The sequence below is a fragment of the Aspergillus viridinutans genome (assembly GCF_018404265.1).
Source record: "Aspergillus viridinutans IFM 47045 DNA, scaffold_1, whole genome shotgun sequence".
In the NCBI taxonomy this organism is placed as follows: Eukaryota; Fungi; Ascomycota; class Eurotiomycetes; order Eurotiales; family Aspergillaceae; genus Aspergillus; species Aspergillus viridinutans.
The window spans coordinates 4420090-4445958 of NW_025091217.1; the positions used below are offsets into that span (position 1 = coordinate 4420090).

The following is a 25869-nucleotide window of genomic DNA, read 5'->3' on the forward strand; positions in this document are numbered from 1 at the left end:
GCATCTATCAGGATCCAGAGATGGAAGACCTCGTTTTCTTCTCATGTTAACTCACTCCTTTTTCAATATGATGGAAAGAGTCGGATATTGGGCTAAAATTACGCGTATTGTAAGACTATACCAGGCGAGATTACGTAATGAGTGGCAGTGCACCAGCCACAGTGGCGGTGACAGATCTCACCAATCAGAATCCACAGCATCACCGCTATTCTCCACCACTTGATACCTGACATAAGGTATTGGCATGTGCCTCAATTAATTATCATCAAGGAGCTTCTCAAACAACAATAAATCATGGATAGTCGATCAGATTTATCAGACGACAGAAGTACCTCCTGATAGCTCATAAACAGCAATGACTTCTCGGAGGATATGCCGTTGTGCCCAACCAACTCTACTGGCCCGACTCCCGAGTACAGTAGTGCAGCCAACGATCGTGGATGGTGATGCAGCCGAGCATCCTGATCGTGTTGTGCCAGCAAATCGGCGTCCCCGCGAATCTTCTAAATCGGGGTGGCTTAATGGCTAACCCTGCTGCCTTTGCAACCCAACCAGAGACCAGCAAGCACTAATCTCCCTCATACAGGCTCACTTTTCCAAGGCCTCAACGGTGATTTGACTCCAACGCCTGGAAAATCCAGGCTGTACTGCTCCGCCAGCTATATATCACACCCAACCAGGCCGACACTCTCGCGGGATTACATCCTGTTCGCTGCTTTGCTCTTATTTTAGGCGCCGAATCTTGCTACAAGTTACAACTGTCAACCATCCCAGCCTCCGCATTTCTTTTCTTTCATTCATACTTCCAAGTTCCAACACTTGAGTTGTTCGTGTTCTTGGCCACCCTGACTCAGTACAGTCATCGTATATTTGTTGGTCAGGATCTTTCCGTACTCAGCTTTTAAGATTTCGATCTCAGCTGAGAATTTCTACTTTGGAACAGGCACCAGTTTTCTTTGTTCCTTTTTCGCCTCCAGGTCTCTGTCCGTGCTCGTTGGTTATCTGGATATTTTTAAGGCATCTTATCTTGTTCTTTGAGTTTTCCCTGGCGGAGAATAAATAGGAATAAGGGGAAAGGCCCCGGTTCTCCACCCGCCGACACATCCAGGCTCCATATCTATCTATACCTACCTATCTGCTCTTCACCGCTTGATCTCGGAGCCACCACCGACTGCGCTCAAAATTCTATGAATCACTCGTCTATGCTGATGGAACTTGACGATTGACAGCCGTGGACTCTATCGTGGACGACCTCAAAAGTCACTCGTGGTCATTGATACTGTCCGATCTCGCACTCTTTACCCGTCAGTATGCCTCCGTTAGGCGAGACGATTGCCGTGATCGACAAGTCCGGCAAGGTAGTGAGCACGGTAGGTACTTGGCACTTTTTCTCGTCGTCCCCAACAGGTATAATTCGATCTGACCACTGCGCAATAGAGTAAACATCTCTTCGGGGTCTTTACGCAGGCCAAAAATGCATATCGCGAACGCAAGGCTCATATTCAATCGGAGCGCAACGCCAAGATTGCCGAAAGGGAAGCTCTGAGGGCCTTGCAAGACTATCACATCGATGATGCGCCGTCAGTTGCCCCTTCTCGCAGGAGCAGAAGCACACATTCGCGACACCCTCGACATCGTCGCGCTCCTTCGCACTATGAACAGGACCTGCATTCGGTAGCCTCACACACGGAGTCCTACCACGCCCGTCCATCGGACATGACCCGACGTCATACGCATCATGATATCACTAGGGAACTTGAGCCGCGCCCCAGGACGGGTCGTTCGAAATCAGATGCTCATGTCGACATGGACTTGGCATACGGCGAGTTTCATCCATCGGCTCTGGTGAGGGCTCCATCCTCACAGCAGCAGCAACTCCAAAGGATCGAAGACCCTGAACTGAACGGTTTGGTCGGCCGCGCCCAATGGCTTCTCGAGGAAGCCAACTGTGTGCACCACAGTGCAACTGCCACGATTGCTCACCTTCAGAAGAATCCGGACGCCATGGCCGCGGTCGCGCTGACCTTGGCTGAAATCAGCAACCTGGCCAGGAAAATGGCACCTGCTGCACTGTCCACCCTTAAGTCGGCCGCCCCCACCGTCTTTGCCTTGCTAGCGAGTCCACAATTCTTGATCGCCGCCGGTGTCGGCCTCGGTGTCACGATCGTCATGTTCGGCGGGTACAAGATCATCAAAAAGATCCAGTCTGCTGGCAACGAAGTTATCCGGGGGCCGGGGGAAGAGGACAGAGAGTCCGTCATCGTGGAAGACATGATTGAATTCGATACCGATTGTCTTAGCGGAGTCGAGATGTGGCGGCGTGGTGTCGCTGACGCTGAAGCAGGTAGCCTCGGCACGTCTGTCGACGGTGAATTCATCACCCCCACTGCGGCCGCTATGTCTGGTATCAACATCACCACGGCACGTATGATGCGAGATCCTCGATTCAAGTTCCACGACGATGAGTCCGTTGCTTCATCCCGCCGTTCCCGTCGCTCGCGGCCCCCGAGAGGCAGCTCTCGGTACCATCAATCTGAGTTTGATGCCAGGGCCGAGTCGTATGCGGGCTCGAAAGCACCATCGGTAGTTCCCTCGCGGACACACACCAAGTTCTTCTCCAAGGCACCCTCCAAAGCTCCCTCACAGGCTCCGTCAAAAGCCCCGTCCAAAGCGGAATCGCGTCATTCCGACAAGGACAGGAAGCCCAAGGAGAAGAAAAAGCGAGCCAGTCGCCTGCGGCTGATGTTTACAGCCTGATCACTTCATCTCGCATATGGCGCTAGCCATTGTATATGTGTACAGCATGATACGACCTACCACAGACGTGGATGTTCATCGCGAGGCGGTTCATCATTGACCACCTTTTTTCATCTTTCCTTCTTCTTTGCCCCTTTTCTTCGTTCTCTTCGAATCATCTCAATCTTTCATTTGCAACCAGGACATCCTGGCGAAGAGTGATGTATATAGTTTCTCTGCATATTTTCAGGCGTTTGGATGGGTGTCTCATCACTCCTTTGACTGGTTATTCAGCACGCGGTTTCCTCCGGTCAAACCGCTCACTTCGATGTTTGCACATACACAAAGGCATTCAGGATTAGTCCATGGGTTAGACTAGATCTGCCATCATCTGCATCCCACTCATCATCATGTTGTCATTTACGAAGCGCGTGACAGATCAAACGAAAGACATGAATAATGTAACTTGGATTTCCACTTTTCTATGTCATCATCCATCAGCAATCAACTAGGCATGGGAAGTATACTACAAGGACAGCTATCTCATTCCGCCCCTACAGCATGCAAACAACTCCCACCAGAATCCTTCATCGGACCTTAGGCCCAATCAAATGCCGGTCGTCTGGCGGGAAGAGTCCGAGTGCGCATGTGGGATGAGCGGAGAGTTTCCTCTCCTGTGTATTGACAAAAGCCGACAAAGATGACTGACAGAAGCAAGCTGTTCAATAGCTGGCAGATTGCATCTCAGCTCACTGTTCTAGATTGAGGATAGCATATCATATTGATATTCTTTTCGGCGCCATCGGCACTGCAGAAAGCATCCTTTGCCGTGACCTAGAGATTAGCCTCATCATCATCCGCAAAACAGCCCCCAAACATTCTAGATCTACTGAGACTCGGAATACTCCGAAATAGATCACGGAAGTCAGGCCAGAGTCTAGTAAATGCTAAGCTAACCTGGCTTGTGCTGAGACAATCCCGCGGAAGCGCACAGAGAAGTCTGGGGAGAGAGAGAGAGGCGACGTTCGGCAGATGCGGGCATGTCGCAGAGCCGGGCCACAGCCAAAGCGCGGTTCACCTGCCGCAGGTGCCGAGCGGGACGCTGTGGGATTTGACGCTCCGGATTCATTTCCGTGGGGTTCGAGACGCAAGCAAGGAGTCATGGTCTTGGTTATTTGCTGGTTGGGATGGCATTCGTTGTATGCAGTTCGCATGTGTAACTGCAGGTTGATAATGGTGATGATTGGAATCGGCACTGTTCGCCTGGACATCCCCCGAGCCCCGCATAGCTTTGGCGTGGTTGACGTTTTAAGTCTCATTATACGGAGTAATAGCTGAGAGATGAGGATCGGAGGTAATAATAACGTTTATTAGGGAATGATAAGTTACGTTTGCGCTCGCCGGGCTGTGGGGAAGTCGAGGGCCATTCGAGACTGAAATACTTGCCGCTTCTCCCGTCGAGAGTAGATATATTCTTTCGTTCATCCATGCTACTGCTTCGTCGTTTTCCATAGAATACTATTTGGCACGTCGGTGGCGAAGTGTGTATTGTCGACTTCCGCTGTACTGTCTCATCACCATGATTGTACCACGGGCAAAGACGCCTCTCGAGGTGGTTATTGTTGGGTAGGTCTCATGCTGCACTGCATTCTATATTCCAGCTGACTGTTTCAGTGCCGGTATGCTACGTGATGTGCATGACCTACCGTAGGCTAACTGGTATAGGCATTGGGGGTATGGCTGCTGCATTGGCACTGGGGCAACGAGGACATCATGTCATTGTTCTCGAATCAGCCCCAAAGGTATGCCCAAGGGCTTGGGAACATGGACAGACGAAGCCAGACTGACTTTGATAGCTCATGGAAGTCGGAGCCGGTATCCAAGGCTCCCCGAACATGTTGACGCTGTTTGACAGTGCGTAGAATCTTTGCGTCTCAATGAAAACGGAACAGCTAGCTAATGTTCCCAGGATGGGGAGTCTCTCCCTTAATACACGCCAGGGACGTCGCCTTGGAATACATCCACGTCCGACGATGGCAGGACGGCAGCCTTCTGGGGACAATGCCTGTAAACAAGGCATATGGCCAACAAGTAGTTGTCCACCGTGCAGACCTTCACGATGCGCTGATCGAAAAGGCCGTGGCGTTGGAGAACGTCCGAGTACGGGTCAACTCGACCGTCACCCGCGTCCAGTTCAACCCTCCAGCCGTGACCCTCGCCGACGGTACGGTGGTGCATGGCGATGTAGTCCTCGCAGCAGACGGGATCAAATCCAGCATTCGGGACCAGCTGCTGGGCAAAGATGCCACCAAGGCCATTCCCACCGGAGACGCAGCGTACAGAATCATGCTTCCCCGAAGCGCAATGGAGAATGACCCCGAGCTGAAGCAGCTCATCGACGAGCCCCAGGCAACGCGGTGGATCGGACCCTACCGCCATATCATCGCCTATCCGGTCCGCAACCACCAGCTATACAACATCGTCCTGCTCCACCCGGACCGCACCGATGTCGAAGAGTCATGGACGACCAAGGGCTCGAAGCAGATGATGGTCGATGACTATCGCGGATGGGACAGACGAGTAACGAAGCTCATCGACCTGGTCAGGGACAACGAAGTCCTCGAGTGGAAGCTGTGCCAGCACCCGCCTCTAAAGACGTGGATCAAGGGCCGCGTGGCCTTGCTCGGCGATGCCTGCCATCCAATGCTGTAAGCTAATCGCAACCGTCCCGAGTATCCATTACTAACCCACGCAGTCCATACGTCGGCCAAGGTGCCGCCCAGGCAGTCGAAGACGCCGCCGCCCTCGGCGTCCTCCTATCCACCATCTCCTCGCGGAGCGAAATCCCCCTTGCCCTAGCGGCATACGAAAAGTCGCGCAAACACCGCGCAGAGACAGTGCAGCAGTCCGGCACCGTCAATCGCGCGACACTGCATCTCCCCGACGGGCCGGAACAGCGAGCCCGCGACGACCAGTTCCGCGCGTCGATGAACGGGGCATCGAATCCCGACAAATGGGCCGATCTGGGGACGCAGAAATTCCTCTGGGGCTGGGATGCAGAGAAGGTGGCTCTGGAGACCTGGGAAGGTGAATTCTCTTTTAAGCTGGTTATGTGAACGAGACAGCTAACGATGATTGTTTTGTGTTCTGGCAGAACTTCGGGGGAACCGCTTGACAGCAACGCGACATCATTTGTGATGTGGTCGCAAGTTTAAATCTTTCATCTCCTCCCTTAGCGCGTTAAGCAGGTTCTGTCATGCTTTATTTTCTGCAGAACTATCTTCATGGTAGACTTGGTGTACATATATTTCGTTATTTCGGGTTCTAGCTTTTCTGCTGATGAGTGACAATCTATGGACTCTACACAATTTTATGGCTCATTCTTTTGAACAAGTTGATGTCTACACAACCTCTATCCAGTTCACTGTAAGGGAGTTATATCTTCTCCCGTCTCTTCTTCAGGTAGGGACCGCCACCGCGCCGCGAGAAGCCCCATCGAATCTGATTAGCCATCGAGATCTCCAGATTCAGCTCGTCGGCCCAGGCCCACACCAATCCCGGGTTCTTCTGGAAGCCACGTCCAACCAGCACAAGGTCCAGCCCGTCCTTTTCTAACAAGGAATTAGCCAGATGCGCGCTGTCAATCATGCCCACGGATGCCACTGCGAGTTTGTCCCCGACGGCGTTCTTGACAGCAATGGCAAAGGGTGCTTGGAAGCCTGGCTTCGCGTGGATATGCTGCTCCGAATGAGTGCCGCCGCTGCTCACGTCAAGCACGTCAATGTACCCAGATTCTGCCAGTATCTTTGCAAATCGGACAGTGTCCACGCCTCGCCAGCTGGGCTTGTGCGGTTGCACCTCCTCGAGCCAATCGGTGGCGGACACTCGCATGAAGACGGGCATATCCTTGGGCACATTTTCCCGGGTGAGTTTGGCGATCTCCAAGCTGAGCCGAATGCGGTTCTCGAAACTGCCTCCGTACTCGTCTGTCCTCGTGTTGGCCGCAGGTGAGAGGAACGACATCAGAAGGTAGCCATGCGCATTGTGGATTTCGATAAAGTCCGCCCCGGCCTTGACGGCCCGTTTTACAGCGGCCACCCAGGCGGTCCTCAGATCCTCGATATCCTGCTTGGCCATCTCCTTCGGCACAGGGTTCTTGTTGGTGAAGGGCACATTCGTGGGGCCTTTGACGCGGTCTGGCCAGCCGCCCATCTTCTCGGAGGCGGTATCGTTGGCCGAGAGCCATGGCGCGACGGTGCTGGCCTTGCGACCTGCGTGTGCGATCTGCACACCAATAAGCTGGTTCTGGCTGTGGACGAATTCGATCACGCGGCTCAATGGCTCAATCTGCGAGTCTTTCCACAGTCCCAGGTCCTGGGGCGTGATCCTGCCTTCCGGTTCGACTGCTGTTGCCTCGACCATTAAGAATCCTGGCCCTCGCTGGGCAATCCCACCAAGATGCGCCATATGCCAGGGAGTCATATGTCCATCGTCGGCTGAGTATTGGCATAGCGGCGATAGCTGCCAATTACCACTCAATGTAAGCCATTTTTCAGAGGTAAAGGCTCGCATAGTGGCTGGGAGGACCGGTACTCACCCCAATGCGATTGTGAAAGGTCAGACCCCGCACCGAAAGGGGCTGAAAGAGCTTGGGAGGTACCGATCCATCAGACTGAGGATTGGCAGCTGTGCCAGCAGGCGGTTCTTGTGCCGGAGTAAAATAAGAGATACCCGGGGCGCGTTTGTTCTCGATGTCAGGAGCAGGTCGCGACATGGTTTATTGACACCCGTGGGATTTTATACGTAGGGGCAATATCAACTGACAGAGAATTGAAGAACAATAAGGGATGCAAGGTTCAGAAGATACGAGACTAAAAGTCAGTGCCAACTGGCCTTGCGCTATTGCAGACCGATGATGTAACGTTGTTTTCGGTGTTCGTGCCGAGGCCTTACAGTTGCAAGAAAGACGGGAAAGCGACAGCCTTGAAGAGCTTCCGTAAGATGATCAAACAGTTGCATCTTTCTGACTGATACTTCTGTTTCAACCTTCCCTCCTCCACTGGTCGACCGCGGCGATGTCCCTAGATAGTACCTGGATGGTTCGGCACTTGTTTCCTTCCATATGTTGTCGAGATCGGAGCATCAGCGGCTATTCTTGGTCAGTAATGACTCGAGTGACTCCAATATGGATTCCATAATCATCAACTTTATTTTCTATCATTCATGTTGTTGTGACGAGTCATTTTATGCAGGCGCATCCTGTCAGAAGACTGGAGGACAGTGGTTGCTTATCGCTCGGCTCGCTCAGCTTGGAGCACTCGATTTATTCTATTGTCGACTGAGCCTTCGTCAACTCATGGCATCAACGGACTCCAGATGATCTTGAGATCTCTCTCACAAACGATCTCCTCGACGACACTCTTCCAAGGTCTTCTAACCTGGAGTTCTGCCGTTCTTATCTGGCAATGATCGCCGCCCCGCCCTTATCTTATCGCACAGAGCGATTTCGGCGGTGCCAAGAGCCCTAGTTCCAAACAGGCAATGCCCCAGACCGCCAGGTACCTCTCTATGTCTTCCCGCCAAAACTTTTTCTCCCGAAATGCAGGGAATGACTCAATCCAGTCTTTAAATACCCCCCCACAAGCTCCATTCCCTCTCCAATTGTTTCCTCCTCCTGCTCTTGATTTCCTCCCCATCAATTGCTACATCACACATATCAACCATGTCGAAAGGAAAGGTCTGCGTCGCCTTCAGCGGTGGTCTCGACACCAGTGTTATCTGTAATTGCCCCCCCACACTTTCACCAGCGGTGTTTTGGGCCCGTGCTGACCGCCGATTCCAGTGAAATGGCTCATTGACGAGGGCTACGAGGTTGTTGCTTTCAGTAAGACGGATTCGAACTTTGGACAACGAGGAATGCATAACTAACTTTTTCAATAGCTGCCGATGTTGGCCAGGAAGGTAATTCATCAATGCGAGATTCAAATTGCGAATTGTCCACTCACCGCTCGTCCAGAGGACTTTGACGCTATTCGGGAGAAGGCTCTGAAGCTCGGTGCCGTCAAGTGCGAGATTGCCGACCTCCGCCGTATGTTTACTCGAGAGATTTGCCTGGGTGTTTACAATGGAATCTAATAGCAATGTAGGGGAGTTCATTGAGCAGCTCTGCTTCCCCGCCATTGCCTGCAATGCTATCTACGAGAACGTCTACCTTCTGGGTATGTTATGACCTTCAAAAGAAAACGGTATTGATGTTAATTTCCTTTTGAAGGAACTTCTCTGGCCCGTCCCGTCATCGCTCGTGCTCAGATTGAGGTCGCCAAGGTTGGTTCCCTCTGCTGATTTACTATACTAGAATCGCACATTGACAAGGATTGTACAGAGGGAAGGATGCTTCGCTGTTTCCCACGGCTGCACCGGCAAGGGTAACGACCAGGTCCGTTTCGAACTTGCCTTCTACGCCCTGCAGCCCGATATCAAGGTCATTGCCCCCTGGCGTGACCCTGCTTTCTACAACCGCTTCGCCGGTCGGAACGACCTCCTCTCCTACGCCGCCGAGAAGGGCATTCCCGTGACCTCCACCAAGTCCAAGCCCTGGTCTATGGACGAGAACTTGGCTCACTGCTCCTACGAGGCCGGCATCCTCGAGGATCCCGACGTCACCCCCCCCTCCGACATGTGGAAGCTCACCCAGGACCCTCTCACCGCCCCTGACCAGCCCGAGGATTTCACCGTTCACTTCGAGAAGGGTATTCCCGTCAAGCTCGAATACACTGAGGGTGGCCAGAAGAAGGTCGCTACCGACGCTGTCGACCTGTTCCTGACCGCCAACGCTATTGCTCGCCGCAACGGTGTTGGCCGTATCGACATTGTTGAGAACCGTTTCATTGGTATCAAGTCTCGTGGTTGCTACGAGACCCCTGGTCTCACCTGTCTGCGCGCTGCTCACATGTGAGTTTCCTCAGCCTGTCTTTTTCCGGCTGTCTCTAATTCAACACAGTGATCTGGAAGGTCTGGTTCTGGACCGTGAGGTCCGTGCTCTGCGTGACCAATTTGTCACCTACAACTACTCCAAGGTTCGTTTCTGCCAGGTCGCATTCTACTTTTGTAGGATGGACTGCTAACTGCGCCTCAGCTCCTCTACAACGGCCTCTACTTCTCCCCCGAGCGTGAGTTCCTCGAGGCTTCCATCACCGCTTCCCAGAAGACTGTCAACGGACAGGTCCGTTGCCGCGCCTACAAGGGCAGCGTCTCCATTCTCGGCCGTTCCTCCGAGACCGAGAAGCTGTACGACATGTCCGAGTCCAGCATGGACGAGATCGGTGACTTTGCTCCCACCGAGACCACCGGCTTCATTGGCGTGTCCGCTATCCGTCTGAAGAAGTACGGCCAGATGAAGCAGGCCAACGGCGAGAAGATGTAAAGCGTGCATTTGAGATAATTTAGGATGGGCTGCTTGCGGCCCTGGGTCTTTTCGGGTATCTTGTTTTATATTATACATCTATTTGAGCACTTGACGTGTAACGGAATACAAAAGAATGAATGATCACCCCTGAACCATCATCACGGGCATGCCGTCTGTCGTAATCTGTCATAACTGGTTATCGTCTTGCTCCATGCAGAGCAAGCCCCTTTTCGAATACGGTGGAAGCAGTAATCCCGGGTCATTTAGTTTCCCCCAGATTCTGTAGCCAGTTGAGAGCAACCTTTAGCATGACACCATCCCAATTATCCACGGCTATGTCACGAATAGCCTGTACATGAATCTCTCCGGCACACAGAACAAGCTCAGTATCAGCCCGACTCGACGACCCGAGCAACTCACCAAACTGCCGGATATCATCCACATAAACCTCGTCCGTACCCGCGAGCAGCAGAACCTTCTTCGCAGGAACAGATCCCCAAAAATCCTTCGTCCCAGCCAGCGGCGTCGCCCAAACCTCCTCCTTCACAGGCTCCCAGTGCGAATTGAACACCTCCATCGACGCCTTACTCACAATATCCTTGGAAGCATTGTACGTATAGCTCGCAGCGGAGCACTCATTCGCACAGCGGGGACTGATACAGAGCGCCGCACGGAGCTGCTGTTGCTGCTGCTGACCCCCGCCCTCAAAAACAGGCCGGACAAGCGGATGCGGGTCCCGCAGATGCGCCAGCACCGCCAGCGCGAGATTCCCGCCCGCCGAGTCGCCCGCTATCGTGACGTCCGCGGCAGCATGGTACTGCAGCAGGTACCGCAGCGCGGCGGCCGCCTGCGCTAGTTGACCAGGGTACTTGAGTTCCGGCGCGAGCGTGTACTCAAGCAGGGCGCATTTCGCGGTCAGTCTCTGCGCGGCTGCGCGCGCGAACTTGAAGTGGCCTGCGGACAGGGGGGTTATGTACCCCCCGCCGTGGAAATAGAGGAGGACCTTCTCGCTGGCGCTGCGCGCGGTGGGGTCACAGTCGACGAAGTGCAGGGTTGCGCGAGGAAAGGCGCTGCCTGCGTCTAGTTCGGCGGTCTCATGGTGGAGGTGGTGGGCTTTACAGAGTGAGGCGATGGTGCTTCCTGATGAGCGTTGGAGTGCGCGTGCTTGAGGGAGCGGGAGCGTGTCGGCTACGCGGGCGGTGTTTCTCATCCAGATTGTTCTGAATGAGGCGGAGTCGCGGTTGAAGAGTAGATCCCTGGTGATGCCGAAGATGAGACGGGGGAGGGAGACGAGAACCCTTGCGAGTAGTTGGAGTCTTTGGAGCAGGGTGAGCCGCGGCGGGATATGGCTTTTTGCTCCAAGGGCCGTCATTAGTGTAACGGCGTTGGCGATATGTGTTACTCAGCGACCCTTGTCAGTTTTTATCGTGAATATATCAGCTAGTAGTAGAAGAGAGTCATCTCTTCCGTTTTCAAGAAAATGGATGGTAATGTTGATGGACTTGGACTTTTTGAGAGATAGAATCACGTGCCTGTATCGACATCGAATGAATCCGGCTGGTTTTATGCTTCTTCATAACTCAAGCATCAGGGCGCAATGACAATATGACTATCTAGATTGCCAAGGGTCAAGCTCGCAAGCGAGGTGATCTAGGAAATAAGCCTACTCCAATTGAAATGCTGCCTAAAACGATGACAGTCATTGCCATTAGTCGCATTCAGTGTCCATTAAGAAGCCAGGTTGGCCCACCACGATGACGATGGTCAAGTCAGGTAGATCGATTCATCCGACTGTCTCCTGCTACTACGCTCACCACTCCGTCACTACAACATCGCAAAAGAATCAGACTCAAGCTCAAGTCAATAGGCTGCCCGATGTCTGTGTCTAAAAGTCAGGGATGAAATGCAGTTTATCGGGCCCACCATCAACAATTGCCGTTTCTCATCTTCTGAAGCTTCAGCTACTCATTCGCAGTCTTGTGAATAGCGACCAAGTATCAGCAAGAGCCTCTGTCGACCTCTAGCTGAAATTTTGGTGTCTCCAACGCAAGAACACAAGCTGTCTGGGCGAGCTTTTCATGGCAGGCCGCTAGAGACCTCTTAAGACACCCTGAATTCATCCTTGACCGAATCAGGCAACAGTATACTCCTACTCGATATTCGATACTCACAAAAGAGCCCAGTTCGGCATCTCTTCATTGTGAGCAATTGAGTTCACTCCCTCAGCCAGGTTGCCATAAGGTCTCTCCATCGCCTATTCAAGATGGCGTTCAAGATTCCATGGGCGGCGGTTTACCTTGCCATTGCAGCCTCCGTCTACATGAGACCTCAATATACGATTTTGAACTCCTCAATGGCGACATTCGTTGTGCTGTCTGTGGCCGTTACTTCGTTCAGGATCGTCTATGCCCTCGGCCTGTACCCTAGATTTTTCACCCCTATAAAGCACATTCCCACTCCTCCGGTAAGATTCTTTTATTGTGCGGACTGAACAGGTTCTAAACCTATGACAACAGGCCTGGTCATGGCTCACTGGGAATACGAGCTCGTATCTCATCGAATCGCCTTTCGAAGAGATGATAGAATGGGCTCACAAAGTGCCCAACGACGGATTAATTCGTTACTATATCGTGGGCAACCTCGAGCGTGTATTGCTGACGAACCCTAAAGCCCTTAGTGAGCTTCTCGTCACGAAGGTATACGAGTTTCCCAAGCCTCAGATGGTTAGGCAAAGCCTTGCACGCGTTACAGGAAAGCATGGTGTACTTCTCGTCGAGGGAGACGAGCATAAGGTGAGCGTTCTCTTTGCTGCTCTGAAGTGAATCCCAGACTCATGGAGCTGCATCATACAGAAGCAACGAAAGAATCTTATGCCGGCTTTCTCATACCGCCACATAAAGGACCTCTACCCGACTTTCTGGTCCAAGAGCATTGAGATGGTCAAGCTGATCGAAAAAGACCTCCATAGCCGAGCAGACGCCAAAGACAATATTGTTCGCGTGAGCGAATGGGCCAGCAGAGCAACTCTAGACATCATCGGCGTCGCAGGAATGGACCATGACTTTGGTTCTCTGCACGATTCTAACAACGAACTCACCAAGCACTACCGGCGGCTCCTCGAAGAGCCGTCGCTCGCAATGCGTATCATCTTCGTCATCGGTGTCCTAGTCGCAGGCCTTGGAGTCTTGCAAAGCCTTCCACTGAGGCGAAACCGCGAGATTGGCGAAAGCTCCCTCTACATCCGCGACGTGGCCCGCCAAATGATCCGCAAAAAGGAAGCAAAGATGAAGAACCAAGCATCCGCCGAAACCGGAACCGACATTGTCTCCGTGGCCCTGGAAAGCGGCGCCTTCACCGAAGAGGAACTCGTAGATCAAATGATGACCTTCCTCGCCGCCGGCCACGAAACCACCTCCACAGCCCTCCAGTGGTCAGTCTACGCTCTGTGCAAGCACCCGGACGTGCAGACGCGCCTCCGCGAGGAAATCCGCGCTCACCTTCCCCCCGTCTCCCAGCACCCCGAACCCTTATCCGCAGCCACTCTCGACTCTCTCCCTTACCTCAACGCCTTCTGCAACGAGGTCTTCCGCTTCCACCCTTCTGTCCCGGGCACAGTTCGCGATGCCGCCAAAGACACCACGCTCCTCGGATACCCTATTCCCAAGGGCACGAGGATACTCGTGTCTCCGGAAGTCATCAACCACAGCAAGGAATTGTGGGGTCCTGACGCGGACCAGTTTAATGTTGAGCGGTGGTTGGGTCCCGGGCGAGCGAATACCGGCGGCGCCAGTAGTAATTACTCGTTTTTGACTTTCTTGCATGGCCCGCGGAGTTGTATCGGACAGGGATTTGCAAAGGCTGAGCTGGCCTGTCTTGTTGCTGCCACAGTGGGACGGTTTCAGATGGAACTGAAGGACCGAGATGCGAAGCTTGAAGTGAGACTGTCGGCCACGGTCGCTCCAAAGGATGGCGTGCTGGCTAGATTTACCCCGTTAGACGGGTGGTAAGGATCGCATAGGTTCATAGTCTTGCATTTATCTCGCGGCTTGCACCAGGTTGCAGCTGCCGGTACTTTCAGCCAGATAAGTCTAGGATGGCTTGTGCTATAATCGACCAGCTACTGGTATTCCTCCCTGAAAACCATTACCCTCTCAACGTCCTTCCCAGTAGCATCTTCCTCCACCCACGCTCGCCACATCCCTCCGCAATTGAAATCAAACACCACCTTGCCCCGACTTAGCCCCTTCTTCTGCTCCCCGTGCAACCCCGTGACAGTAGCATCCAACACCGTCTCGGCCTCGATCCCAATGATACCCCCCTCGCCTTCCCCAGTCTTGCCCCATCTCCGGCCCGCGGAACGCTGAAGTTCTCCATCCGGGCCGGTAACAGCAGTGACAGCTTCCGCGAGAGTACGGGGAACCGATGACTGGGAGTATCGAAGCATAGCACAGGCGGTGCGAGCCGCCGCCACGCGGAGGAAGGAGTCCCCGTTTCCGGTCCCTGAGAGCGCAACGGCTCGTCGTCTGACACGCCGCGGCGTAGATTCCCGCTCGAGGAGTGCCTGCTTCTCGGAGCTGCGCTCCAGACTGGGTAAACGCGTATCCGGCCACAGCAACCTGTTCACAGCCGGCGGGATACAATCGGCTACCATCCGCCTAATGGCTGAAGCTCCAGAAGAAGCATCCGTATCCGCATCGCGCGGGTTCGACATCGAGGACCGGTATACCATACCCCCGGCCGCGCGCAACACCTCCTCCCACGCCTCAGCCCAAAACCCCGCCCCGAGCGTCGGCGTATCCCCAATCCGCCCAGGAAGCTTATTCGTCAGCCCGCCCGTACTCGTCGCAACAGCCAGATTCCCCCACCGGTCGAGACACACGCACCCGACCGTCCCCTGGCTCATGGAAATGGGCTCCTTCTCGCCCTTCAGCCCGCGCCGATGTTCCTCCCACCGCCTCTTGGTCCAGAACCACCCGTCCGGCTTGAACTCCAGCCCCCATGCCCGAGCAAGCTCCTCCACATACGGCGCCATGAGCTGCGAATGCATGTTCCCCCCGTCGCCGGTCGGGTCGCCGTTGGCGTCGTAGCCTGTGCGGAGGAGACACTCCTTCGCGAGCTGGATCGGGTGCCGGACGTTTCTTAGCCCCATCACGCCTGCACCTCGTTTGATGGAGCCGGGTGTCTCGTCATTGGGGGAATTGTTGACGGTTGTGACCATCACGGAGGCTTCCATTTCGATTGTCCCTGCCGAGGTGAACACGCTGCCGCGCCCGCAGTTGAAGAGCTCGTCGTCTTCTAGCAGTGAGACGGCGTGGACGGCTGCGTCTAGGGCGCTGGCGCCGCTGTTCAGGAGCTCTTTCGTTGAGCGGAGGTAGGAGAGGAGCGAAGCATGGTATCGGGCGTAGAGGTCGGGAGGGAGCGTCGAGCGATGGATATTGCCTGCGCCGCCGTGCAGGATGAGGGTAGGCTTGAAGGTCGCTGGAATGGAGTCGGGCATGGTCGCTTGTTTCGCTGGTCGGGGCTCACAGAGCGGTTGATTGAAGCTGGCTGCATATGACGAAACTAGCTTCCAGGCAGTAAACCCCACAATGCAAAAAGATGCTAAAATAGCCAATCAGACAAATGAAAATCTTCACCAACCAGATAGATTCTTCGATCGAGAAAACCTGCAATCGATATGATGATGACGGGCCGTTGTGTCAGGAGCTGATCGGCGGCCGAAAACCGTAGGCCTTACCCCTCTGCAAAAGTAAGTTTGTCTCCGCCATCTCGAAACCTGGTGCTTTCTGGCCACGCAGCTGAAAAAGTTAAGATAGGACAATGAATGTGTGCTGAGAAGTCAGATTAGACCTGTTTATCTGCATGTTAATGTACAAGAAGTGGATGTGCCCAACAAATCCCAGGGACCTGTGTAGAGAGCTCTTCTTTTCGCCTCCGAGCTAAGCAATAGAAACGCAAGGATTGCAAAAGTGTACAACCCATCATCGCCGGCAAATCCAGTGCTCAGAGACAGTCAAAAAAGTTGGACTAGAAGCACAATACGAAAGCAAAAAACCTCTATGCCATGCCTCGTTGAAGATGAAATGACCAGACCCAACACCTGAGAAGAGAGATACGTAATAATATAGGACATAGATGGGAATTCGGCTGACAGCGGAGGAAGAACTGTAGCTGCGACGGTAGAACATTAGGTGATTTAAGCGATGGCCTTTTCGGAAGACGGAGGAGGCGGAGGGAGCTATTAAACCATCGATGTCAGCCAGAGTCATAAACAAAGTAAAAAGCGGCAAATGCAAGACTCCATACCTCTAGTTTTGTGTTGTCCGCCATCATTCTCTGGAACCCAATACCAACACCCTCAATGACGGCCAGGAAAACACCGCACATGATGGCAGAGTTCCTGGCGGCCTTGACACCACCACGAACAGCCAGGGCACCACCAGTGAAGAAACCAGCAATAACTGCAGAGAAGAAGACGGTTAGAATATGTCACCCAAGTGTGCCGGATCGCCACAGTTTGAGATGTAGAATGAGGAAGTCAACGTACTAGCATTGTAAGGATCCTCCTTCTTCCGGATACCCTTAATTGCGCAATCGAACGTCGAGAACAGACCACCCCAGACACCAAAGTTACCACCGAGGACAGGCGCTCGAGCCTTAATGGCTGTGATAGCACCTATCCGTCTCTCGCCGTAGGGGCTGTTTCTGAAACCCTTCACACCGTGCCAAACCGCACCACCGATAGCCTAAGTCAAAAAATCGAATTAGTTTTCATGTCTTCGCGGTGGAGTACTTGAGTTAGTAGCAGTGTGGACGTACACCCATGCAGAAAGCACCACCGAAATCGCTCAGGGCGACCCAGGGACAGGGATCTCTCGAGTGATCCATTGTGAAACAGGAAGCAAGGAAATAGAAGAGCCTATAAGGAAAAGGCTAATAATCGAATGTATCAAGTAGCCAGACGACTCAATAGATTACTTTGACTGAGTAACCTCGATGGTCCGGTGAAGCGTCACTCCGTCAAAAGCCGCCGTCGACTGTTCCGAGGGTGTCGTGGTGAAGACGATTGATAATTTGTGTAGGTCGACGGCAATATAAAACGGTTAGATATTGCTTCAAAGTAGTGTCAACAGCAGTTGAAGAGCTGCTTATATGGCTGGGGACGAAAAGTGGACAATGGAGAAGCTTTGCGGAGCGCAACAGGTTCTTTTGGCTTTTTTTCGCCAGGAAAACGTGACTTTCGGACTGGTAGGAAGATCACGTGCAGATAACCCGGGGCAGCCCGACTGCTGCAAAAGGGAAAAAGCTAACTGGCTTTGCCACTCCGTCTTATTTTCTACGCGCCTTTTGCGTCAAGGTTTTCACATCTGCGGCAAATGATGACAGGGGTGCGCTAGCAGAGAAGAATTTTCATACAGCCAAGATAAGCTCGAAAAACCTTTATTTAGCATCCCGATTATCCGAATCCTCGTAGAAATTTATCTAGCAGCAATTGGGGTATAAGATCAAAAAGAGAATATATATACAAAATGTCAGCAATAAGAAGGCCTACGAAGGTAGATTCCATATGAAATTCAAGGCGCCGCCTTCATACGCTGGGAATTGCCCCCCGCTGCTAATACTGAATGGCGCCATGGATGGGTCAAATGGAAGAGACAGCCAGTCATTAGCAGCGATGTCATTCAGTGACGGCGTGAACCCCATATCTGACATATTCTGGGGAACTGGAGCATTCATTATCGGTGGGGCATTCTCGTCACTTGTGGCACTTGCGTATGATGGAGGCGCCATTGAGTGCCGTGTCGTTGACCCACGCCGTCTTTTGAGACTCTTAGATGAGGCGACTAAATTTCGTCGCAAGCGCGACACATGGGTCTCCAGCAAAGTAGCGTAGCGTGTGCTTAGGTGGATGTCGTCCAAGGCATTTGACCTCAACGCTTGTATTGTTCTTTCTAGGACATTCAGCGACTCGCGGAGCTTTGCTTGACGCGTTCCCAAGCTGAGTGCTTTCATCAGGAATATGGATGCGCTTGTGATCCTGACGAATATCCGAACTGGTGAGAACCGTAGTGCCCCGATGTCAGCAAGCTGTGTGACCTTTTCCAGTATCTGGCAGCATCCATCTATGACTTCTTGGATGTATTCGTAGTCAATGGGGTCGATGTTCATGGGACGAACTTCTTCCTCATCTGCGTTTCCATCTGCGATCGCACGTTCAACTACAGCCTGCATTCCAACAGAGTGTGTATAGACGCGGACAAAGTGGTATTCGATGAAGATATCGTCATAGAAGGGTTTGTCATGCACTTCAGCTGAAGTCAGTTGTATTTCTTCACGAAACCAAAAAGACAAACCTCAAAAATGGATGTATGATAACTTACATTGCGGCTGCAGATATCGCTCCTTCCACTTGTCAAGTAGTGGACGAAAATGGTCCAGGAGGTCAATATATCGTCCACTCTGAAGCTGCTGTCGTGCGAAAGCAACAGAAGGAAAGAACATGTCTGTGACAGATTTGGCGAGTTTCGTCAGGTCCATCCATGAGTCCATGAATGTGAGCCATTCTTCCCCATATTGGCTTAATTCTCTAGATGTCTGTCGATTGAGGATGGAATGGCTCAAACCTTGGGGCATGAGCGATACGCATCCTATCCGCCACGCCAACTGATTGATATATACGTACAACAACCGTTGCGCCCGCTGCCGTCGCAGGCGCATCTGATCCTTTGTCATGAACCGTTCGTAGGCGACAAAAGCATCGCGTGCTTTATCTCCGGTGTCGTAGATGCCCAACTCATGCGCGAGAGATAATGCGGAGCCGAGAAGCATCCATGACATCTGGTCAGATCGTTTAGCAGGCTCACTCATGTCTTTTGCCCATCGCTTTGCTGACAAGGTGGTGCCTTCATCTCTGCATTCTGTGGTCTCCAGATCTATGGTAACCAGATCGAAATCCCATCCATCACTTTCTGGAGGAAAGTGGAGTGAGCGTGGATGCCAGTCTGACATGAGCAGGAGCGCTTCTATTGTGCCTATGTTCCGAATCTTCGGCTGCGAAGAAAGCTCTTGCCCAAAGATGAGTCTCGTCACCAGCTGCTGGCAGTGTTGCCAGAGTCTGTGATGAATAAAGAAATTCCGCGACTGGCCGCCAGCACCAGGTAGTACATGGTATCGGGACGATATCATCAGGATTGTACAGCAGAGAACAGGGTCCTGTGCGATCAACCAACGATGGTTCTTATGATCGGCATAGAAGTCTGTCAATACTGGAGATAGTACAGACATGTTTTTGAAAAAGCTATGACCATTCTGTCGTCAGCAGTAGTCTAGCATTGAGCTTGTATAAGGGTTACGAACAGATCAATAAACGTCACAGCTTCTCTAGCTGTGAACCAGCCCATCCTGACGAATCGACACGCCTCCCAAACACCCAGAATATCCTTCGATACATGTGAGAGCTCGACCGGACGCATGGCTCTTTTCAAGACTTCTGGGGGAACCGTGAGTTCTATTTGCTTCGAGGAACCTTCACAAGTGACAGGATGATCTGCTCGGGGCTGCTCATTTTCAGGCAAAGATTCCGATTCTATCACACTGTCTTCCTGACTTTGTGCATTGGCGGCCTCAAAAAGAATGTTGAGAGCATCATTTCCACTGGAAACGACCGTGCGCATCATCGAGTTGGCCAGATTCGATGTAGATTGAGTCCTGCTTGATCGGGCATCATCATCGTATGACTGGTGTGAGCTGTCTGCCCCATCTGCACGACTGGCGCCATGGCTGACAGGACTAGGGCCCTGAACAGGCGCTGGCACGGTCGCTTCGCCTGTAGCAACTATGTTGTGTGGGGCAACGCTGGTCAACCTGAGCTGTGTCCTTGAAGGAGATGCCGTTTCATCTTCTGATCGCCCTGTATCTTAGCTGTGAGTCTGACTGAGTCTGAAAGACAGCTCATAGAAACGTAAGCTGCGTGTTGAACCTGGCCCACTACTGACCTCGCTTCTTCACCCGCTCCCAGGCCCTCTTCTCGTCGAACACACACGGCTTCTGTTCCCTGCGACATTTCGCACAAGGAGGACCAAGAGGAAGTCCATCCGGGCCCGTTCCCAGATCGCACTTAGCCTTCCGTTGCCGGCAGGATATACAGGCCTTGTAGGTCCGTTGATAAGTTCGGTCGGGATGGTTTCCGTGTCGGGAAGGCCTCCGGATCTCCATGACTAGGTAGTACCTGCTTATTAGTGTGACCAATCACATCATGGTAATTAAGTCAATCTGTAATGCGGTAGACAATGCTCCTAGAAACGCGCGGTAGGGAGCTTTGAAAACTGGGCCTTCGGATTGGGCAAGCTGAAAATGGGACATTGCATCAAGATGCAAAAAAGGACAGAAAGCGGGAATTTCGAAATAGCCGACAGTTTCCGCCGCGGAGCAACGAAACATCCGGTCATCTTCAACAAACAACCATCAAAGACGATGCTATTTCTAGGATGAGATTATTGTTTCTGGAGCGAAATTGAAGCACTCAAGTGACGTGAGGCGCCTCAGGCTTATTTTTACGAATATTCTGGTGATTTGATATGGTGGTTCAATATGCCTACTATATGACGATTCAATCAATCCCTAGTTCCCTACTATATGGCGATTTGATATGGCGATTCGATATTCCTACTATATGGTGATCCGATATCCATACTATACGGCAATTTGATATGGCGATTCGATATTCCTACTATATGACGATTCGATATAGTGATTCGATATCCCTACTATACGGTGATTTGATGCTTAGTAGGGATATCAAGTCATCGAATCATCATATAGGAGGGATACCAAATGGTATGGAAATGTAATTCTACTTGGCGGAATTAGCAGCGGTATACATACTCAGAAACCAAAAGACGTCTCTTTCGATTTTGTACCAATAGCTTGCCGTAGTTCCCTCTCTCAATAGCTCAGCAGCTCCAATGGATCTACGTTACTGTCTCGCTCCAGATAGAAGCTAAGGTCATATGTCCAATAACCTCGGAAATGCGCGGAAATTTGAGCGCCAGTTTCGGATGTTTGTAGCAGCGGAAGTATTCCGCTTGGACCCTATACTATGCAACACCAAGGCCATTATTGGAAGCAATAAACCGTGTTCATCTAGTCAGAGGACCCCAAGAGGGATAGATTTCACTTTGCACTATGTCATACCTACCATGTACGATAATACAAAGTACCCGGGTCTTAAATACTGCATATGCATAGAATTGTGTTCTTTATCCTGCGCACCTCCGCATGTAAACGATCAGGAAACATACATGTAAAGCTCATTGCCTTGACCCGCCAAGTACTACTCCTCTCATAGTCCAAAGTAACATCGTCTTCTGCATCCCACAGTCACCATGGCAGACTCAACCCCTTCCAAAATCACCCTATACACCTATTTCCGGTCCTCCTGCTCAGCCAGACTCCGCATCGCCCTCAACCTGAAATCTATCCCTTACACTCCAATAGCCGTCAACCTGCTCAAAGGCGAGCAATCCTCCCCAGAAAACATCGCGCTCAATCCCTCCGGCACAGTCCCCACCCTGATCGTGGAACACCCCTCCAAAGACCCGGTGACCATCACACAATCACTCGCAGCGCTCGAGTACCTCGAAGAAATCAGCCCAGCCTCATCCCACGCCCTCCTCCCACCAGCTTCCAACCCCGAGGCTCGCGCAGTCGTCCGCACCCTCGCGCACATCATGTCCTGCGACGTCCAGCCCGTCACCAACCTCCGGATTCTGAAACGGGTGGCCCCCTTCGGCGTGGACCGGGCCGCGTGGTCGAAGGATCTGATCGAGGACGGGTTCCGCGCGTACGAGGCCATCGCGGCTAAGAGTGCGGGGCTTTTCAGCGTGGGAGATAGCATTACCATGGCGGATGTGTGTCTGCTTCCTGCGGTGTGGGGCGCTGAGAGGGCCGGGGTGAAGGTGGAGGAGTTTCCTACGATCTATCGGGTTGCACAGCGGCTGGAGGAGGAAGATGCGGTGAAGAGGGCGCATTGGAGGACGCAGCCTGATACGCCGGAGGAGTTTCAAGTAAGTTCGTCGTGAGGCAATAGGGTTGTTTGAGATGTACAAAGCTTCGGTGTGTGCACGTTTGGACATGAATATCGACTCTTCAGCGCATTAGACTACTCGATGTAGTTGTGAACTTGTAATGGTCTCTGGGTCTCAACATGAGCGAAAAACTCGTATTGATGGTCTATCTCAATTTCATACTCATAGCTAGCTCATAGGAAGCATCCTTTTGGGGTAAGATAAAATGAAAAGACTACATGGCCATGAACAGTTTAGAACTCCAACTTGAGGGCCGGAAGAATTGTGCCAACACAGTCGCCAAACCCCACGTAGTTTCCTTCCGTGCCCGCCATTCCGCGCAGAACGACAGTGTCTCCATCCTCCAAGAACAATCGCTCCGTGCCATCAGCCAGCTTCAGAGGGTTCTTGCCGTTGGTCTGCTCGAGAAGACTGCCCTGAGTCTGATTCTCCTTGCCGGAAATGGTACCACTGCCAAGCAGATCGCCAGTGTTCATGTTGCAACCTGTGATGGTGTGGTGCGCCAGCATCTGAGGGAACGAGTACAACAGGTTGTTGGCGTTGGTGCGAGAGATCAAAGTAGGCTTTCCACCAGCGTTGGTAATTTCAACCTCAAGAGGGATGTCGTAGGCATTACGTTCGCGCTTCTCGCGCAGGTAGGGCAGCAGCGATTCCCGGTTGCCGGGCTCCAGACCGGCCGTGCGGAAGGGCTCCAAAGCATCGAGTAAGACCACCCAGGGTGTGATGGTGGTGGCAAAGTTCTTCGCGTTGAAAGGCCCCAGAGGAACATACTCCCAAGCCTGAATATCACGGGCCGACCAGTCGTTCATCAACACGACACCGAAAATATGGTCCTCGGCTTCATCAATGGAAACGGGCTGGCCCAGCTCATTGCTTTTGCTGACAAAAGCGGCAAGTTCCAACTCGATATCTAATCTCTTACATGGGGAAAAGGTCGGCACTTTCGGGTTAGCGGTGGGGTTAGCCAGGATCTGGCCATTGGGACGGCGGATGGGAGTGCCCGAAGTCACGACTGAGGAGGCACGCCCGTGATATCCAACAGGGAGATGCTTGTAATTGGGCTGCAGAGCGTTCTCAGGACCGCGAAACAGGACACCGATGTTGTAAGCATGATTGAGCCCCGCGTAGAAGTCGGTGTAGTCGCCAATGTGCATGGGGAGATGGTTGGTCACCTCTGACAAGGGCAAAAGCGCATCCTGCTGCAGGGTGGAATTGTCCTTGAGAATCTGGGGGAACGGCGTATCGGCACGGAAGATGCTCTGAATATATTCACGCACTTGACGGTGCACGGGGCGGCCGAGCGCTGCAAACGCGTTCAGAGTGGGCTGGCTGAATACGCTGAGATGGGGCTGGATGACGGGGAGCTGCGAGAAACCGCCTGACGAGGCGAAGGTGCTCAGGTTCAGCGCATAGTCACCGATCGCAACTGCAGCCACAGGAGATGTGACTTTTGCAGAGGAGATGATACCGAATGGAATATTCGCCAGAGAAAAGGGCGAGTTCTTGGGAATCGAAAGCCACGAAGCCATTATGATGAATAGAGCGGGGAAAATGGGTATCAACAACAGGGAGAACAAGGAGATCAAAGTCAAATACCTTGCTCAAGATTATCCAGAGCGAGACAACGATATTAAAACCAAATTATTCTCAACTCCTGTCTGCCCCTCACATCTGGGTCTCCTATTGATCCCCTCCATAGACGCTTCCGTGGAGACGGAGAGACACTGCGGAAACCACCCGCGTCGCCCGCTTATTGCCGGCTGTTGTTGACGTCTTCCCCTCCGTCGCCAATTCCGCAGTTCTACCCACCCCCGCAGTCCAGATGGTCCCATCCCCTCATCAGCTTTGCGGACGAGAATGCCCGCGATGATGACCGCGGCTGGTCTTGACGGCTTCTTGCATTATCGTACTCACGAAGTACTCGGTTCTTAAGAAGGCCCGCTAGTCCCTCTCAGCTGGACTTGATCGTAGTATACTTCCTGCTACTGAGCTCACGTGTCCGTAAATTTGGAGGCATCCGACATCATGCCTGTCACACAGTTCTCACATCCCGATCCTTACTCATACCAAACTGGCTTCGACTCCTATCATGAGTATGGGCGAAAATCATTTGCGTCGAATTCTCGGAGCTGACTGAGTCTCTAGGACGAAAGCCGTCGAAGGCGCTCTGCCGGTAGGGCAGAACTCCCCTCAGAAGGCACCCTACGGACTTTACGCTGAGAAGCTGTCTGGGACCGCTTTTACTGCTCCGAGGCATGAGAACAAGCAAACCTGGGTCTACAGAATCCTCCCTGCAGCTGCGCATGAGAACTTCAAGGCCGAAGATGCCGACTCCTATCACACCAGCATGACCACAGAGACGCACAAGCTACATCATATCCCCAACCAGCTAAGGTGGGATCCATTTGACTTGGATGAGACGGTGGACTGGGTCCACGGTCTGCACCTTGTTGCTGGCGCCGGAGACCCCACGTTAAAGCACGGTCTGGGTATTATTCTGTATGCTGCTGGGAAGGATATGGGAAAGGAGGCCTTTTACTCGGCGGATGGGGACTTTTTGATTGTCCCTCAGCATGGTGTGTTGGACATCCAGACGGAGCTGGGAAGACTCATGGTTCGCCCTAACGAGATTTGCGTGATTCCTCGCGGTGTTAGGTATGTCATTTCTTGTCCCACCACACTAACATCAATCACAAGGAGGACTGACGATGAACTAGATACCGTGTCACCCTTCCAGCGGGTCCCGTGAGAGGATACATTTGCGAACTTTACCAAGGCCACTACCAGCTACCGGAGCTGGGCCCCATCGGCTCTAACTGTCTTGCGAATGCACGCGACTTCCAAGCCCCTGTCGCTTCATTTGAGGATGAGGAAGAACCGACCGATTGGCGGCTTTACAGCAAGTTCAACAACACCCTCTTTTCCGCACGCCAGGAGCACACTCCCTTTGATGTCGTCGCCTGGCACGGCAACTATTACCCTTACAAGTACGACCTTGGTCGTTTCAACACCATCGGCTCCATTTCCTTTGATCACCCCGACCCCTCAATCTTCACCGTCCTTACCGGACCGTCAGACCATGCGGGTACGGCTATTGCTGATTTCGTGATATTCCCGCCTCGCTGGCTGGTGGCAGAGAACACCTTCCGTCCTCCGTGGTATCACCGGAACACCATGTCCGAATTCATGGGGCTGATCTGTGGCAACTACGATGCGAAGACGGGCGGCGGTTTTCAGCCTGCAGGCGCCAGCTTACACAACGTCATGAGTGCTCATGGTCCCGACGCGGACGCTTTCGAAGGTGCCAGCAATGCTGAGCTGAAACCTCAGAAGGTTGGCGATGGAAGCATGGCATTCATGTTCGAGAGGTATGTATTTATATAAGCGACATTGACAGGCTCAAATGCTGACCATCTGTTTAGCTGTCTCATGGTTGGTGTGTCCGAATGGGGTCTCAAAACCTGCCAGAAAGTGCAGGAACAATACAATGAGCACAGCTGGCGTCCTCTGAAGAGGCATTTCAAGAACCCTAACAAGGCCTAATAGGAAGATAAAAACTTATGTGCTGCCGCTATTGTGTTTCTTGTGAAATCGACTATATACCATCTGTCTTTCAATGATTAGCAGCGCAACTTCAGCTAG

General features: G+C 52.6%; 12 protein-coding genes across 12 annotated transcripts; 6 read left to right on the plus strand and 6 right to left on the minus strand.

The window, feature by feature from the left end:
• Positions 1–1310: 1310 nt before the first annotated feature.
• Aspvir_001257 (uncharacterized protein) lies at positions 1311–2757 on the plus strand (the record flags this gene model as incomplete). The annotated part of the gene is made up of 2 exons (XM_043266383.1): positions 1311–1370; positions 1438–2757. The coding sequence occupies 2 exons, from the start codon at positions 1311–1313 to the stop codon at positions 2755–2757; spliced, it is 1380 nt and encodes a 459-aa protein (XP_043122318.1).
• A 1558-nt stretch (positions 2758–4315) lies between these two features.
• Aspvir_001258 (putative salicylate hydroxylase) lies at positions 4316–5852 on the plus strand (the record flags this gene model as incomplete). Its single annotated transcript, XM_043266384.1, has 6 exons — positions 4316–4362; positions 4411–4415; positions 4462–4538; positions 4593–4650; positions 4706–5444; positions 5492–5852. The coding sequence occupies 6 exons, from the start codon at positions 4316–4318 to the stop codon at positions 5850–5852; spliced, it is 1287 nt and encodes a 428-aa protein (XP_043122319.1).
• Positions 5853–6171: 319 nt separating this feature from the next.
• Aspvir_001259 (NADH:flavin oxidoreductase/NADH oxidase) lies at positions 6172–7510 on the minus strand (the record flags this gene model as incomplete). Its single annotated transcript, XM_043266385.1, has 2 exons — positions 6172–7257; positions 7334–7510. 2 exons carry the CDS (start codon positions 7508–7510, stop codon positions 6172–6174), a joined length of 1263 nt encoding a protein of 420 aa, XP_043122320.1.
• Positions 7511–8458: 948 nt separating this feature from the next.
• On the plus strand, positions 8459–10159 carry Aspvir_001260 (argininosuccinate synthase; the record flags this gene model as incomplete). Its single annotated transcript, XM_043266386.1, has 9 exons — positions 8459–8516; positions 8579–8620; positions 8677–8697; positions 8753–8824; positions 8883–8954; positions 9008–9060; positions 9119–9687; positions 9737–9812; positions 9872–10159. The coding sequence occupies 9 exons, from the start codon at positions 8459–8461 to the stop codon at positions 10157–10159; spliced, it is 1251 nt and encodes a 416-aa protein (XP_043122321.1).
• A 241-nt stretch (positions 10160–10400) lies between these two features.
• Aspvir_001261 (putative lipase/esterase) lies at positions 10401–11513 on the minus strand (the record flags this gene model as incomplete). Its single annotated transcript, XM_043266387.1, has 1 exon — positions 10401–11513. One exon carries the CDS (start codon positions 11511–11513, stop codon positions 10401–10403), a length of 1113 nt encoding a protein of 370 aa, XP_043122322.1.
• Positions 11514–12404: 891 nt separating this feature from the next.
• Positions 12405–14148, plus strand: Aspvir_001262 (cytochrome P450; the record flags this gene model as incomplete). Its single annotated transcript, XM_043266388.1, has 3 exons — positions 12405–12605; positions 12658–12933; positions 13042–14148. The coding sequence occupies 3 exons, from the start codon at positions 12405–12407 to the stop codon at positions 14146–14148; spliced, it is 1584 nt and encodes a 527-aa protein (XP_043122323.1).
• A 110-nt stretch (positions 14149–14258) lies between these two features.
• Positions 14259–15638, minus strand: Aspvir_001263 (isoaspartyl peptidase/L-asparaginase; the record flags this gene model as incomplete). Its single annotated transcript, XM_043266389.1, has 1 exon — positions 14259–15638. The coding sequence occupies one exon, from the start codon at positions 15636–15638 to the stop codon at positions 14259–14261; it is 1380 nt and encodes a 459-aa protein (XP_043122324.1).
• Positions 15639–16337: 699 nt separating this feature from the next.
• Aspvir_001264 (protein transporter TIM17) lies at positions 16338–17029 on the minus strand (the record flags this gene model as incomplete). The annotated part of the gene is made up of 4 exons (XM_043266390.1): positions 16338–16379; positions 16448–16602; positions 16689–16887; positions 16961–17029. 4 exons carry the CDS (start codon positions 17027–17029, stop codon positions 16338–16340), a joined length of 465 nt encoding a protein of 154 aa, XP_043122325.1.
• A 660-nt stretch (positions 17030–17689) lies between these two features.
• On the minus strand, positions 17690–20356 carry Aspvir_001265 (putative C6 transcription factor; the record flags this gene model as incomplete). Its single annotated transcript, XM_043266391.1, has 4 exons — positions 17690–18447; positions 18523–19439; positions 19499–20051; positions 20137–20356. The coding sequence occupies 4 exons, from the start codon at positions 20354–20356 to the stop codon at positions 17690–17692; spliced, it is 2448 nt and encodes an 815-aa protein (XP_043122326.1).
• Positions 20357–21525: 1169 nt separating this feature from the next.
• On the plus strand, positions 21526–22221 carry maiA (maleylacetoacetate isomerase MaiA; the record flags this gene model as incomplete). Its single annotated transcript, XM_043266392.1, has 1 exon — positions 21526–22221. The coding sequence occupies one exon, from the start codon at positions 21526–21528 to the stop codon at positions 22219–22221; it is 696 nt and encodes a 231-aa protein (XP_043122327.1).
• A 239-nt stretch (positions 22222–22460) lies between these two features.
• Positions 22461–23756, minus strand: fahA (fumarylacetoacetate hydrolase FahA; the record flags this gene model as incomplete). Its single annotated transcript, XM_043266393.1, has 1 exon — positions 22461–23756. One exon carries the CDS (start codon positions 23754–23756, stop codon positions 22461–22463), a length of 1296 nt encoding a protein of 431 aa, XP_043122328.1.
• Positions 23757–24252: 496 nt separating this feature from the next.
• On the plus strand, positions 24253–25770 carry hmgA (putative homogentisate 1,2-dioxygenase (HmgA); the record flags this gene model as incomplete). Its single annotated transcript, XM_043266394.1, has 4 exons — positions 24253–24320; positions 24373–24882; positions 24945–25595; positions 25650–25770. 4 exons carry the CDS (start codon positions 24253–24255, stop codon positions 25768–25770), a joined length of 1350 nt encoding a protein of 449 aa, XP_043122329.1.
• Between the last annotated feature and the right edge of the window lie 99 nt (positions 25771–25869).